General features: G+C 34.6%; 1 protein-coding gene across 1 annotated transcript; it reads right to left on the reverse strand.

Moving 5' to 3' along the window:
• Positions 1–4,330: 4,330 nt before the first annotated feature.
• Positions 4,331–16,479, reverse strand: LOC107819320 (uncharacterized). Its single transcript, XM_075251751.1, has 20 exons — positions 16,250–16,479; positions 16,083–16,169; positions 15,891–15,959; positions 15,251–15,383; positions 15,068–15,114; positions 14,887–14,973; positions 14,552–14,613; positions 13,823–13,865; positions 13,645–13,725; positions 12,422–12,538; positions 11,421–11,526; positions 11,200–11,263; positions 10,925–10,967; positions 7,834–8,094; positions 7,591–7,752; positions 6,787–6,915; positions 6,521–6,673; positions 6,295–6,381; positions 4,735–4,803; positions 4,331–4,641 (listed from the first exon to the last, which is right to left on the reverse strand). The coding sequence occupies exons 1-20, from the start codon at positions 16,379–16,381 to the stop codon at positions 4,534–4,536; spliced, it is 2,040 nt and encodes a 679-aa protein (XP_075107852.1). The 5' UTR covers positions 16,382–16,479; the 3' UTR covers positions 4,331–4,533.
• Between the last annotated feature and the right edge of the window lie 445 nt (positions 16,480–16,924).

Here is a 16,924-nt window from a genome sequence, read left to right on the forward strand (position 1 = left end):
GTGTTTCTTTTCATGTGGTCATTGTATGGGTAAATCAAATTTAAAGTCAGTAAATTCAAAATAATTGAATGAATGTGATTTTACTATAAGTATAATTATGTTAATTTATTATATTTGTAAATGTGTATGTAATTCGATCAAAAACAATGAGTGAAATTAAATCTAAAATTCCATCCCAAGCCTCTAGACAGAAATTCAAACGGTTGTTTTCATACTTGGAGGAGCTTAGACAAGGATATAATGACTATTGGCACTTTTTAAAACCCACTAGTAACATGTAAAGGCAATTTAGACAGTGGCAGACACGTTATGAGAACTAATTTGGACTTTGTTTGACGTTCTTAGACCTATAATAAAGGTCAAAAAGGAGCTTATCCCAAAAGGAAATAGGTTTGGACTTTCACCATATGAAACTTATCAACGGCCATCTATTTTTTATATTGGATTTGATTTCACAAGAAAATGTGTACCCCATATAAACAAGTCTAGATTTAGAGTTAAATTTTATAGGTTAAATTTTTATATTTTTAGTATTGAACTCATAATAGTTTTAAAAGTGATGCATTTATATCTACTATCTGTTGTAGTTTTAGTGATTTTTACATATAAAATTTATACTTCGTGTCGAAAGTTATGAGTTTAAATGAACCATGTGTGAAAAGGCCGGATTCGCCCCCGATTGTGGTGGAATAAATAGGATTCATCTACCCTTAATAAAAGATTTCGGATTCACGCTTTCGAAGCGAAAAAAAATATGTTAGAGAATGTTTTCCCTATAACAGGACTTATGGGGCGCATATTTAGATTAATCAAGACTTTAGTACAGATATCGCACATACTGTGAGAATAAAACACACATTATTTTAGTAAAAAGTATAGAATTTAAAGTTCATGTCCTGCAGTTTGTGTACATTCTAATTGTTTTTTCCCAAGGTTAGGTACAATTCCACATTTTGATGTCCTCAAAAGTCCAAATTCACCAAGTCGGCAAGACTATAATGATTAATGTACGTTAAAGATTGTACTGGAGAGTAAGCTAGTGTCATTTTACTATTTTTCTCAGGCAAAACAAAATAAAAGCTATTATTATTATTAATTAACATTGTATTTTAATCAGATTTTATCCCATCATATCATGTATTTTTTAATATTTAAAGGTCAAACATGAATTATTACGTAAATATCTATATATAAACGAGTGATATGATGATGTTTACGAAACTGCTCTTCAGATTTACTTCCGGCTTAGGTTTTGGAAAACTAAAGCTGTTGTGTGATTTGATTTAGTTTTTGAGAAAATGTTTTGGGAAACATTGCATTAGTTTTTGAGAAAAACATAAAAGTACTTTATCTTTTTTTTAAAAAAAATTTCTCGCCCGGTGTTTAGTACTCGCATTCGCATTGAGGCTTCGATCAATTCGAATTCACGCCGCGTAAGGTCTATTAAAAAGAGAAGATTACTTCCTATAATTTTTTTTATTCTCATTGTTCAAATCCAAAAACTCGGATTAAGGGTAGAGTCGTGTGGAGAGTTTCTATCTTACAGTATAAAACTACTTACTGTGATTTTTTTTATTCTCAGTATCTTACAGTATATTGCCCCAATTACATTTAAAGAGTATAATCCCCCACAGTTCTTAATAATTGAAGAATTTGCGATTCCTCACTGTGTTCAAAAACTTTTTTCTAAATTCTCTCGTAACTAGGGAGATTCTAATTCAGTAGTCATAATTAGCAGGCTTTTTGCACTTTTAATAAAAAAAACAATAGCTTAAAATACAAGGATAGATCATAGATGGCAAAGCGTGCTTTGTCCTGGATTGGACATATCTTTATGGGGACATGAAGCTTAAAAACAAAATCTTAGCTTGCTAAAGTTTGAACATTATTAGTAATATAGACACTACTTCTTGGACAGGAATATTGAGTTTAAAATCATTTTACAAAAATATTATAATATAATAATATTAAAACACGTTGCTGGGTCCAAATTTTTGGTTAATTCGCATGACGATTGAAATATAGGTGAGACAAAAAGAAATAATTTCTTGCATAAAGTAGAAAAAACATTAGTAATATACAAACATGTAATTATGGCGTGGTCGATGCTTAAATGGTTTAAGTAATTAAATTATGAAACAATTCAATAGCTAAATAAATAAATACAAAGGTGAAGATGGGTCCATCTTTTGAGAGACTGCTATGGTTTCAGAGTGGATATTAGGTGAGCATAGACTCATACCGTGGTTATATGCGGCATTTTAGATTGTTAATGTGAAAAATGTATCAATTTCAAACAAGATCATATGAGGTAGCTAATCATTTCAATAACGTATCCAAATTCACTCCCTCTTTTTATCTTCAAACTAGTAGTCCTACTCGCGTAATGTGCGGTCAATATTAATTAAATTAAATTATGATCGGACTTGTTTGAACATATTAAATTATCGTGCTTGAATAAATTTTAATTGTCATCTTATTTGTCAATACGATATACTCAATGATAAAATCTCTATTAAATTAAAAAGACTTATATAGTCATTGAATAATTTTTCTGTCTATATTTTTCTTTATTATATTATCCAATATTTAGTATTATTACATTGTAAATAGAAATTTTTATTAGCATATTATTGTGTTTAATATTTTTGTTTGCTCGCTTTATTTTTGTAATATAAGAGAAGATATATATTTTATTACTGTTGAAATATTTTTTTTATTTTAAATTTTATTCTGTTGTTCTCAACAATAGTATCTGAATTTCAATAAATAAAATCTCTATTAAATTAAAGGAAATTATATCGAATAACTTTTTTGATGTATTTGTCTTTATTATATTATCCAATAATTAGTATTATTACATCGTTAATAGAAATTTTTATTAGCAAATTACTTTGTTTGATATTTTTGTTTGCTACAGTGTTACTTAACTTTTGTAAAATAATAGAAAATACATATTTTATTACTCTTAAAATAATATTTTATTCTATTGTTCTTAATAATATTGTTAGAATTTTAATGAATAAAATCTCTATTAAATTAAAGGGACTTATATATGCATCGAATAACTTTTTTGCTCTATATTTTTATTTATTATATTATCCAATATTTAGTATCATCGCATTGTTAATAGAAATTTTGATTAAAATATTATTCTGTTTAAAACATTTATTTGCTACTTTATGTTTATAATATAATAGAAGATATATATTTTATTACTCTTGAAATATTTTTTTATTTTATTGTTCTCAATAATATTATCTGGATTTTAATGAATAAAATCTCTATTAAATTAAAGGGAATTATATAGGCATCGAATAACTTTTTTGTTTTGTATTTTTCTTTATTATATTATTCAATATTTATTATTATTGCATTGTTCATAGAAATCTTTATTAGCATATTATTTTATTTTTATTTTTTGTATTATAATAGAAGATATATATTTTATTACTCTTCAACTATTTTTTTATCTTCAAAATTGACACCACAAAAATGAGTTGAATTCACTTCTGACAAACATTGAATTAGCTGAAAAAGTTTCAACAATTAATTCTTAATTCCAACTAATTAATATCACCTATATGGATTCGGAAAAAACCCCAAAAACGCCTATATGAATATTTTGATTACATTTTGTTTTATTGGTAGTTTAGTTCACATTCAAGTTCAATTGATTGTAAATTTTCTAACTTCCATCCATAAGATGTAGGTTTACCTCGTCCTTTTCTTAATCAGATGTGATTATTTCTAATCCTGTTTAACTTTTTTTATGAGTACATATTCATCTTAACATTCATATCCATTTTCTCATATTCCTTTTAGTTATAAAATTCTTTTAATTAATACTGTGGAGATAAAATTCAGGACTGAGAAGGAATGACTTTCAAACTATAATCTCACCTGCACCTCTGATTTTAGGAACCAATTGTCAATTTGTCATGTTGACGTCACAATGTAAATTGTGGACAAAAGCGAATGAGCGACACACAAAGACGACATCACTAATTTCCAATACTATTTTTTAAGTCTTTATGAAGTCAGGTTCAATAATCATTTATTACCTTTACCACTAAAAAAAAATAAAATCAATCAAAATACTTTTATAGCAAATTTCAGGCATTACGTGAACATAAGTTCTTTATCATTCTTTTTTTTTCCATTGTAGAAGATAAACTACTATCATGAATGGGACAAATGCATCTTTACATAGTATTCAGGCTTGTTAAAAGATACAACTCCATTTTTAATCTTTGTTCAATGTATATCCCGCAACTCCAGTTCATGCAACTGGCAAAACTGCAAAGGAGGAAACATAAAAACAACGACGTTTGGTCTAAATAAGTTAAATTGTTGAGGATGGAAATCCGTTGCTTAAATTATACATATTGGCTCATCTTTAGGGAAAAAAAGAATACACCATTTTCCTGCAACCGCATTTCAATGAAATAATCTACACTGGCATTTCAATGATTTTCTTTTAGGCCCTTTACCAGATTGGGAGACGAAAAAATTTAAGATCCCGACTACCGACTACCTAGATGCAACATTTTTATTTTTCTTGTTTCCTCTCGTCTTTGCACTACTCTTTTCTGGTCCTTCTTCCTCTTCCGCCTTCTGCTCCACCTCCAGAATGGCCAACTGCAGTTTGTCCCCATCGGAAGTCATGTTAAACATTGATTGCTTATGATATGTCAGCATACAACAGAATTAATGTATTATTTTCAAGCTTACCTCATCGAGGATTGGTTTGAGCTCCTTGTACCGAGATTCAGCAAGATCAAAACCATCTTTACGCAGCTCCTACAGTGACAAGAGAACAACGCTAGAGCTCAGACACAGATATCTTGCTATATACAGGGTCAAAATATGAATTGGAAATACAGTAGATATAAATATAATGATAATACTATAAGTTATCAGGAAAGTGTTCGATATTCTCAAAGCCAACTGATACTACATTGCCTTTTCATTCCAGCAGTCCAACTCATGTATAATCCCCTCACAGTGGACCTCCCCGGCACACTATATTCTTGTTCAGTGATCAACCTCTCTCTATCTCGCTCCACATTATTATCATCATGGTCTCCAGCAAAGGGTTGTTCTACTAGGCCATTCCGCTCAATCATATACAGCAATAAAGCAATGCCAATCTGATCCTTGCTTCTCAATTTCAGAAATGGTACATAATTAACTCGACTCTTTTGAATTTCCTCCCAATTCAATATATTTCAAATGAAGCTCCATGCAATTTAACACGAAGGTACACACCTCATATAAAGTAATATTTCCTGTGTATGAATTTGGACAACTCCTTTTTCCACTCAACTCCTTTAGCGTAGTTCTATTACAAGGAAAAGGGATCAACATCAGTTACTGTTCCTAGTTCTTAAAGCTTGTGCAACCATCGTCCAACTTTGCCAAATTGACAACTTGTTCAAAATGAGTGTTGATCAGGATTTATGACAAGAACGCAATGCAAAAGGCAGAGACGGGAGAAAGAAATATATTCAAAACGAAGGGGCTGACAACTCAAGTTGAACAAGACTGACTTTAGAAGAAAAATAATCTGGGAAACCAGGTCGCAGGTCAGCAAATTTCTCCTCCATTAGGCGGACGATAATCGCATAGCTGTATTTCCTCAAGACTAATTGTGCAAACTCCTTAAAAGCAGGAGAAGAGATATTCTGAGAAGGCAACTAGGGATGAGAATCGCAATCAAGGAGACAACACATTGTTTTGGATGTGAGACTGCTGCTTGTGACGAAAGAAATGCATCGTAGAAACAGGACAAAATGTGAAAAGTATGCTGCATCTCCACCAAAGACTATTCAAATTCAGACATGGGCACATCATCCGCACTGTTACTTGGCATCAACCAGAATGGAAACACCATAACTAGTTAGAAAACCAAAGCATAACTTGAAATGGTCCTTTTCCTGCTATTCCATTTCAAGTCAAGATTTCCATGCCCTAAGGAAGAACAATAGGAGGTGAAGGAACAAAATTCATTTTTCCTGTCTGCATTTTTCCGACCATTCTCCTACTATATGCGCCAATTCGTGCCCAATTTTTCACAACTATTGCAACCAAAAGAATGATGCCTTGCAATTCCCATATCTTAACCCTTATGGAGTGTCAAGTTTAACCCTCATTATGGTGGAGCTATAAAATGGTATGCGTAGAAAAATGGATAAACCCATAACAAAAGAACAAGGAGAATAATGGTCTACAACAAGTTCTATACTTTATCCATTGTGTATTTTTCCCAAATAATCGACACGCAAAACTGACCTTTCCTGTATGTTGTGTGTGTTCATATGCTGCCATTTGCCAATACATATTTGTTCTTTTGTAGAACTCCCTCAGAGACTCCCCTGGCTTCACAAATAAAAAGGGCGAGTAAATTTGAAGAGTAGAGAAAAATGTCCGAGCTAAATGTAGTGTATAAATCAATAACTAGTCATTCAAATTATCAATTTAATGCTCAACCAGAAATAGATTTAGAAGAATAGGGTACCATTGGTGTTCTTTGAGCATCAGAGAGGCCAAGACTGGCTCTGATTTGCTCAATTCTGGCTCGTTTCTCCTTCCTTCTCAGTGTTTTTCCTTCACCTCTGATTATGGCAACGGCATCTCCAGTTTCAAGTGATGTTGATGCACCATTCCTAGCCTTTAAATAGATCAGCATTACAACACAGTTCGTCTTCCAAACAATTTGCAGAATGGCATAGGACATTTGATGAAAATCTAGTCTGCTTAATGCATTCAGTAAAAGAAAGAGACCTCAGCATCATCTTCTTCATCACTGTCCTCATCGCTATCATGACCACTCTCACATTCTTCGTTTTCACTGTCATCTTCATCCTCATCGTCTTCATTATCTGACGCTTCAACCCACTCAGACTCAGATGCCTAGGCAGAAAATCTAAAGATAAGTCCAAGTTACACAGAAAAGCAAACACAAGTCCGCAATACGGTAGCACTTTCACTGTCTTTTACATGTTAAAGTGACTATTTTACTTCCAATTAAAATAATTTAGAAAAAAATACCATCAAAGGATCGGCAATATAATTTGCTGCACGAGGGCTATAGGAATCAATGAAATAGTTCAGTGGAATATTATCTTCACAAAAGTAGTTGTTCCACTTTGTTTACACACAAGTAGTTGTCTATTATTTAATGGGGTAAGGTGCAACATAATGTTTACGAGCTCCAGCAGAACCTGGTTGATGAACCATGCTCTTATCTTGAGTAAGCTAATGTCTTACTGAAGTGCGTCATATTGGATAGCCAAAGAGGAATCATTTTCAAAAGGCAAAGCAAGTCTAAATATATAAGGATGATGCATCATGATATGTGAAGATGATCAGCCGCTTGAACTTTTCAAAACAACATATAAGAGATAATCTGTCCTTTTGAGGATGATAATAGAAAAATTAATCAACTGTGAAGATTTTACATCCTAAGAAACCAAATAATTATGGATCAACTAGGGAGAGGGGAGAGGGGAGAGGGAAGCAAGATAGACTCATAGATAAGCTAAACAGAAAGAGACAGTAAACAACAACTGAAAAATATTAACTAACCGGAATAAGGCATTTCCATTCATCAAGTTTACTGAGATTAAGAATATACAAGTCATCAAGAGTAAGTTCTTGATCTCTAATTTCCATCATGCCCCCGTAGATATATAAGGTATCTTTTGCCACAGCCATGCATGAATTGATACGTCCACAGGGCTTTACCACCTGAAAGATGAACGTTCATCATACGGCAACTTGCAAATGCATATACATGATTGAGATATTATGTTATTCAGCACAACTGACATCTGATGAAGCTGAATGTTGCACGGCTGAAGATTTAGAGCTAGAAATGACCGGCTTATCCTCAGATCTAGCAGCTACATTGCCATCATCAATAATCACATTCCTTTTCATGTTCGAAGACATTTTATTGATATTGCCTTCTGTGCTGGCATCTTCGTCATAATCCAGGTTCTCATCTTCATCATTCGCATCAACTTCCATTGCACTTGTCTTACTATCAAGATCCATGCTGTCAGCTTGCTCATCTAAAATTTCCTTTTTCTGCAAGCAGATCCAACAAAACACTGTCTTTATCAATCAAATTCAATTTTTAGGAGATACAATAACGTACATGCTTCAGAATACACAAAAAGAGAGAAGCACATTTATTTCAGAGGGACAAGAGATGAGAACGCCTCTAAAGGTAAAAAAAAATTGTATGTGAATTAGCTACAGTAAGATTAAAACTAAACATGTCTTACTCACATGCAACCAACTAAAGCCCCTCTCCAGAAAATATTAGCCACCTGGCGGCTTAGTGAAACTCATTTATTCTCACTAGGAATGTAAATAAGCTGAGCGGCGCTACTAGGTTAACTCGGCTCCGTTCAATACATTTAGCGGGCAACTGAAGACCAGCTTGAGCTCAACTGGCTTCAAATTCAGGAGCCTGGGCTCAGCTGGAACCTCATCCTATAGGACTCAGGTTTGCTCGGTATGCTCGAAACGACAAGCACAACAGTATGCTCCATAATGTCAAGCAAACTCGAATCAGAGCATCGGTATTTATAAGAATGAAAGAAACAGAAGCCAAACAATGTCAATGAACTAAAATGGAGTCTATTTTCTAGGGTGTAGATTTTGAGAAGCAGAGTAACGGAAGACAAAACGAAAACCAAAAACATAAGCACACCGAAACCCCAATGAGACAGAACAGCTATAATACAAAATTATTATAAAAATCACAAATTGCTTCTTGTGTTCCCTAACATAAAATAACTGTTCTTTTAGTTAGAACTTGAAAAATCACCATTAGATGCTTAGTCACTCTACCACAACAGCTATGCCTCAATGCCAAACAAGTTGGGTTCGGCTACATGAATCCTCACTGGCCATGTTTCCCCATTTAAATTCACTCTAAAAAATAAAAATAAATTGACCTTGTAAAATTTTCTTCTTTGTCTTCAAATAAAAGATACTTTGACCCAGCACTTGCAAATGCAAAACTTAGCATGTGCTGAGAAGTGGCTTTGACAAATTGAAACAGATGCTGCTGCATCGATTTGTAAAAGGAAGATATTTTAATGACAGTCCAAGATGAAAAAGAATGAATACCTGGAGGGCAGAGGCAGTCAGAGACTCACCTCAAGGAAAGAGGCATGAGTATGTAACTTTGGCTAATGGGGGAGAAGAAAAGGGCGAAAGTGGAGGTGGCTCTTCGTATTTTGTGCCAAGGGTTACATTGTACTTAAGTTTGAATAACAACAACAACAACAACAACAACAACAACAACAACCCAGTAAAATCTCACTAATGGGGTTTGGGGAGGGTAGTGTGTACGCAGGCCTTACCCCTACCCCGAAGGAGTAGAGAGGCTGTTTCCGAAAGACCCTCGGCTCAAAAAAAAACATAAGGACAAAAGGACAAAAAGTACAGAGAGGCTGTACTTAAGTTTGAATAGGGAAAGAAATTTGGACAGGCTCAGTTAGGCTAGCAAGCCTAACAAGTCAGACATCAACAGGCTCAGGCTCAGGCCAATTTGCTAGTTGCTTCACTTAGACTTGAAAGTGTAGAGCCAGGCATGAGTGGCTTGCGTGATAGCCCAGCTCAGTTACACCTCTAGTGCAAACCAAAGGTCAGCTCTTAGCAGGTGGAGCATGTTCGACATGGGGAGATGTTACTCAACAGATTTGCCGGCTGAACAATAGCAGCAGAGAACCTCATAGAACTAGAGTAACTTGGTCCGCCCCAAAACCCAAACTTACCGAATTATAATATGGCCGCTTTTTTCCTTAGTTCGAATCTAGGTTGGACCCAAAATAAGATGAGGATTTATGCAATATGATTTATTCTGAAATTACTCATGCAATATGATGTGATTTAGTGTTGTTAAAGACTCATTCAAGGTCAGTCCCGTCCCATGGGTTAGTGAAGGTAGAAGTCCAAAGCTTAATAAGGTGGAAGGCGAAGCCGAGGCAAGAGCAAGGGTTGAAAGACAAGAGAGAAGAATTTAATCTCCCCTATTTGTTCCATTCTCAATGGTTAGTTGGTTGGCCAGGATGCTTTGGTTTATCGGATCAGTCGGTTAAACCCTTTTTTCGATGAAGTAAGGCGTTATATTACCAAAAGCATCAAAAAGATGCATAGATACAAAAGTTGAGATGCATAAATAAAAGAAAGCTAGACAGTGTCAACCTAAGACAAGGGAACAAACAAAATCCAAAAATTGGTCAGTGCTTGGTGCGTGCAGCAGAAGCTGGATGCTTCCACAGCTTCGGTACAGGCACTAAGATGCTAAGGCATGCCCCTTCATTATCCACAGATTTTATCTTGACAAGGGCGTCAACGAAATTGTGATTAAGTATCTAGTTACTAAAATATTCGCATACAACAGCCAAGACCAAACCTACGCCCCATACAGGAACAGGGCTGATTAAGTGTCATCTGTCATGCATATACCTTTGGACTCCGGGCTTCATTTTGGCTCAGTATTCTTCATTTAGAACATCTTCACAGTACAAGGCACTACTTTGTTTTTTACATTGCTCTTCAAGATAGAGGAGCTTTACAACCCTCTTTGTGATGTAAGGGCACAAGTTTTTAAGATAGGTTCTGTGTAAGAGTTACTTGCATTGTAGTTTTTATCAGCACCTCCGGCTGTCCTCCCTAATTTCGTTGGTGATGACGAAATTATTAGACCCAAAAGAACAAAAGGAAATGAAATTTCTGGCAGGCGAACAGTAACTTTATAACAAATTGTAAATGAACTAAAAAGTTGCAAACCACATGTATAACAAAGCTTCAAGAGGGTGTGCATGAGGAGTATGGTGACCCTGAACAGTAGTTTAAGCAGGTAGAGAAAGACGATTCAAAAAGCTAATACTGCTAGTACCTTATGTTTTGTAGATTTCTCCTTCCGCAGCTCCAATGGATACCTGTAAGCAGAATAAATATTAACCTCCAAAAGAAAATAACATCGCACTTTACTGGCCAAGGAGGAAAGATGATACAGAAAGAATGTGAAAGACAAAGCTATGTGCAACACGCTGACTTGAAGGAACTTCTGTTAAGAAGATATTTCTAACTGTCACTTGAGGTGGCTAAAACCAAAGTAAACAGAGCATTCATCTCAAGAAAAAAACAGAGGAGAGTGGAATAGGCATTTACCATCGATGAGTGTCTAATTGGAAGCCATAGAGTTCATTCAGAAACAAGCTCATCATAACATCACCTGGATAGAACATCGAGTCAGATGTTTGTTTGCATTTCTTTGACATCTATATTGCATTTTTTCCTTTATTTCCAAAAGTTGTCCTTTTAAAAGTTAAAAGAGTAAATGAATGTGAAAACAAAAGGCTACAAGATATGCTTATACAAAGGAAAACAACCTTCCATTTCCATATCCACGACACCTCCAAATAGTATAGCCCGCTTTTTATGGATGCACATAGAGAAACCAGCACGAGGACCAGGAGGCATGCCGCCTTTTTTGACCTTACATGCAACAAGACAAATTTAAGAAAAAGACAAGTTCTTAAGATGGGAAAATATTCGCAAAATACAATACGAAAACTCTTTCAACTTGTCAGTATGTAACTAAGAAAACAGTAACAAACATAAACTAAACTCAGAATTTCAGAGATTATCTTTCAGATTATGCTTCTACACTTGTGCTCTAGTTTGTAAAAGAAGCAAGGTATTATCCCACTCCCATCCATATTTAGATGGAGATATAAATGCAACAGCCATTTCAGTGTTCCCGTGCAGCAACAATGCTCATCTTTTTCTTTTTTCCTTTTTTCTATTTTGTTTTTCTTTTGAGATTTTTTTCCCGTGCATTCTCACAAGTTTCCTGCTCCAAAGATAATTAAAGAAATATTTGGTATCTTTCTCAGAAAATAAACTGATTTCATTTCTCGTCGCAACGGCAACAAACTTTGAAGTCTGGACATCTGCAATCATTGCAGTCATTTGGCTAGGAAGTACATTCAGAACAGCACATGCCTATCCAAGCTCGATAGTGTTATAATCTTTTTCGAGAAAGGCCACAAAAGTTTTTTGATTGTTGAAAAGGCGATAACATTAAAATCTTATATGTGATTTAATTCCATGGTCTGACAGTATTTAGAACTGAGGTGTGTTTCTAATATTTAGTTTAATATACTAGAGGGTTGAGGACATCTTTAGCATAATTATGATTATTGTTGTCAAACATAATTATCCAGTCAAATGGTTCAAACCCATCTGCTACATAGAGAGCTGCACTAACTAATTTGAAGGGGAAGAGAAAGTGGGAGAGAGGTGAAAGTACATTACTTCTATCTTTCCACCAATAAAGTCTGTGAATACCAGGGAGAGGAGGAGGAGGAGAGAACAGTAAGATATAAACCTTGTTCCATTCCCAAGTCTTAGGATCAAGGGACCACATGTCTGAGTGAACGATTCCCTTCTCTGAGCCACTTTTATCAGATGAAACTTCTTTTGAATAACCGCCATATAGATAAATCTGGAATTTGTAAAAGATGGACTTAGGAACCAATTAATGTGATTTTCCCCACAGAAGCATATAATATGAGACACAAACTGAAGCACTGAAAAGTTTCCATAGAATGCCAAAAGGAAATAGATCATACAATGCAAAATATAAGTCATGCAACTAAAAGAGTATCATTGCAAAACCGGATGGACTTGTAACCAATTAATGAATTCAAGAAAATAGAGAAGCCAACGGTTATTCTTAAGTAGAACTTCAAAGATACATGAGATTTACCAGATTTATTTAATGGCCTACATCGGGCCAAGAGTGTAAATAGCTCCACCTCAAGGGTATAGAAAAAGAAAGAAAGGAACTAACTTGCTGAACAGAGAGGACGGCAAGCTGAAAGAATGGAAAATGCGACTTAATTTTCCACCTGAAGCACTTACCTTGTCTAATAGAAGGAACCAAAAAGGAATAGAAGAGAAAAAATATCTCTTAACAAACTTGAGACGTATACATATATCTTGATCACATAAACAAACTTCTCATTCATTTTGTAGCTTTTGTGCCACAAGCAAAAGCAAATAATTTTGCCAACCTTCCTCTTATCCTTCCTTCTTCAAACAACATTAAGAAGGGCCAAGGCATAACATTTTCAACATATTTACTCACTCCTGAAGATCTTATCTGATTGAATTCGGATGAGTTATGGCAAGTAGACCAAAAATATCTTTGGGCTGCATAGAAGTACATTAACCACTAACAAAGAAGAACATAATATAAACTAGTTACCAAGAAAAGAAACTACTATAAACAGCAAGAAATTTGAGGACTTATAAAGAATCACGTTTACCCATACCAAGTGGGAAGTTTTACAGTGGAACCTACAATCTTGAATAACAGTCAGTAATACTTGTTCAGAGCCAATATCTAAGTTTTGCACCAGGGGACTGGGGAAGTGGCAGCAGGCAGGAGTTCAACAGACAGCAGAATAGGACAGATAATAATCCCCACTAGTTAGTAGTCAGAGTGGCAGCATATTATACATTCATCCCAAACACCTCAAATAAAGAAGATAGGTAGAGCAACTTGTGGTGGAGCAAGGATTACTCAAGCTGTTACTGATCATTCACCTCATCTTGATAAACAAAAAACTGGAAGCCACTTCGAGCACTGGGCCACATGCATCCAGGTGTAGGTTTTATCTCTTGCCACTGCAGCGCGAATATCGAAGCGATTAGCAATTAGAATTTAGAACTTGTTGAACAAATAAACCAGAAAAAATGCAGAAATGTTTATCATGTACTGCACCTTATACTGATCAAGATCAAATACATGCAGATCATTGTAATACCTGCAACAAGTAAAGGTTTTGTAAATTTTAGAAATCAAGCCAAACGATCACTTTATGTCCGACTAGGTTAGAGCCTCATTGAGATGCATTTATTATGATTTAGCAGGACATATGCAAATGAGCTAGTTGCGAAAAGAAAGAAAGAACTAAGTGATAAATGAACCACTAGAGCTTGAAAAAAATAAAAAATAAATGAATCACTGGAGAATATTCTGTGATGTTTGGGGATACATGAATCCACAGGACACATGTGAAACCTTGTCTGAAACTTTCAACAAGTTCTGCCCTACATAAGCGGCCACTAATTGGGCTTTGCCTCTCCATTCTCCGCAAGGCATGGAGGTCCAGGTGCCACCATACCTCAAGTAAGTGGAGGTTCGGTGGCTGCAGAAGAATTTGGCAGTACTTATCAGGGGAGCATGTTGACATGAATACATAGCACTAATAATAGGTAGAAAGAACTCTTTTTGCAAACAATATACAAGTAAACTTCACAACTTCAGTAAGCTGATTTAAGTATGAGGAGGACCGCAAGTCATTCACAAAGCAACTAGGAGGACTGATAATAATCACTAATTCCTAAGCACAATAAATCTAAAAAGAAATATTGGTTTACAGATCATTAGAAGCTTCTCGTATTAATTTCAGTATCTTGCAACTCTTCAATAAATAGCAAAAATAACCACCTCACTTCTCTAAGAGTGTCATAGAAGCCTCCAAAAACTATAATCTTGTGCTTGTACAAAATCTGCAAATAAGCCAAGTTTGAATCATAAGGACCTTTGCAAGGCCAAATAAATTCCAAAAGGAAACCAAAATCAAGTATTGAATCTAATTGATCATTGTTCTACATATCAAAATAATGGTTTTTGATAAAATACATCCTCTTATTTTCTTTTCACACTATAAGCAAAAGTGAGCTGCTCATCAAGAATTAAGTTATTTCAAAGAAAGCTAAAGAATTAAAGTTATTTCAAAGAAAGCTGAAGAATTAAATTATTTCAAAGAAAGCTGAATGTACCATGCGATGACCTGAACGTGGACTAGGACAACCTTTATAATTCAGTTGCTCCCATTGGTTTGTTTTCAAGTCCAACACCCAAAAGTCCTGCATCACAAATGATATAAAAGGATATACTTACATCGTAAATTTTGGACTAAAAGACAAGCATGACATTACAAGGATAAATAATGGATTATACCTTGTAATGATGGAAACGCTCTTGATTGGGAGACGTAAATTCACCACCTAATAAGATAACAGCAATTATCACAATAATCACCAGGGAAGTGGAAAAGGATATGAACTCAAATGCATATATTAAGATGCACAAAATTGTGTATGCTAAATTGCATGCTCATTACACAGACTTTGGATCTTTTACCAAAAATATAAAGATAATTCTTCCAAGCAACTGTTTGGTGTGCACTGCGAGGAGGCGGACTGTTAGGACTTGAAATCAACTTCCACTCTTGCTTTTCCACATCATACCGGTAAAGATCGCCATATACAAATGTCTGCATTTAGCCAATTCCATAAATTCTAATTCCTCAGTTAAAAAATATAACACATAAAACAAAAGGGAACTTAATGCTAACCGTTAATAAATTACTCCCTTTTCCCTAAACTAGTTTTCCCTTTTGGATTTGCGAGAGTCAAACAAAGTGATATTTGACAAAGAAGTTTATTCTTTCATCATTTAACATTGACAACCTACAACCCTATAGTACTTTTCATTTAATTTTGCAAATGGCCGAACTTTTTTCCCCTTTAGGAATTATTATATCCAATTCAGCTCCAAAAAGCAGTTAAACGGACCCTTGAAAGAGCGAATGGGCCAAAAAAAAACTAACACACAGAGAGTCTATTTAGTGGCGCCACATTTTTATGAATAAGTGGCTCATCATCAAAATTATTATTGATCACTACAAAGCTATCTGGAAAGTATAGTGATTCTTAAACTTGCAGCATTAAGTAGACAAACACATATGAAACGTATCAAATAGTAACTACCAACGCCTTACCTTGCTGCCATTGTAGAATTCACCACCGTAGAGAACTAATTCAGTCTCCTTCAATGGATTAATACTCAACTGCAAAAACCAATTAAACAAAAACAGAGTTATACAGAAAGTTCACTAATACACTAACATCAATGATATTGTAGAACTACGTTAAACGCATAAATAACCAAAAGTGACAATCTTGTATTTTACCGAACAGTTGGATCGAGGAGAAGGTGCAGGAACGTTCTCTTCAACGTGAATTTCCTTCTTCTTAGCTTCCTCTTTTTGTATGCTCAGCTGTGTATTTTCCAATACTCTAAATTAGTATAAAAAAGCGTTTATTTGTGAGGAGTGAGGATAAGAAGGAGATACTGTACCAGAATAGCATCTATGTCGTCTTCAGGGGAGAGTTTTTTGGTTTCTCTGCGGGCTTTTTTCTCTTCTGCTTTTGCTGTTTTCCTCTCTGTTTTCTCCTTGCCTTTCCCTGGTTTCTTCGTTTTCTTTCCCATTTTCTCCTACTGCTCTCAGTTCCGGCGGCTCACTCTTCGCACCGTTGTTGAAATTGAGCTTTTTATAGCGCCTGTTCTGGCCATGATTTTGGAAAACTACTTAAAGTAAAAATGAGTTTAGTTTTATATAGTCAGAGTCTTATTTTTCTTAACACAATCAGGTCGTGTAAAAAAATAATTACATGTAACTTTATTTGATATTATTAATTATTAACTTATAATAAATAATAAATAATTTGTTATAATAAATTAAATCAGTGTAAGAAATTTATGTTCTTGTTATTAAATAAAGACCGTAAAGTAAATAAAAGTATAGAGAGAAACTGATATATTATTCAATTTCAAACTTACGTACATGATCAACTGAATTCTGAAGAAAGAAAGCTGTTGTGTAAGTTGCTACTCCAAGTTGCTTTGTAAGCTGCTATGTAAGTTGTTGTGTAAGTTGCTACTGTAAGTTGTTGTGTAAGTTGCTTGTAAACTGCTACTGTACCAGATATAGATAATCTTCTACCAGAGATAATATTTATCCATAACGGAGTA

The sequence above is a fragment of the Nicotiana tabacum genome, chromosome 4 (genome assembly GCF_000715075.1).
Source record: "Nicotiana tabacum cultivar K326 chromosome 4, ASM71507v2, whole genome shotgun sequence".
NCBI lineage: Eukaryota > Viridiplantae > Streptophyta > Magnoliopsida > Solanales > Solanaceae > Nicotiana > Nicotiana tabacum.

Coding starts and splice junctions, on each gene's coding strand:
- LOC107819320 (XM_075251751.1), bottom strand. CDS start 16,381: ATGGGAAAGAAAACGAAGAAACCAGGGAAAGGCAAGGAGAAAACAGAG. Junction 12,539..13,644: donor TTTTTGTTTATCAAGATGAG/GTGAATGATCAG, acceptor TACAAATTCCAG/ATTTATCTATATGGCGGTTA. Junction 11,527..12,421: donor AGACTTGGGAATGGAACAAG/GTTTATATCTTA, acceptor GTTGCATGTAAG/GTCAAAAAAGGCGGCATGCC.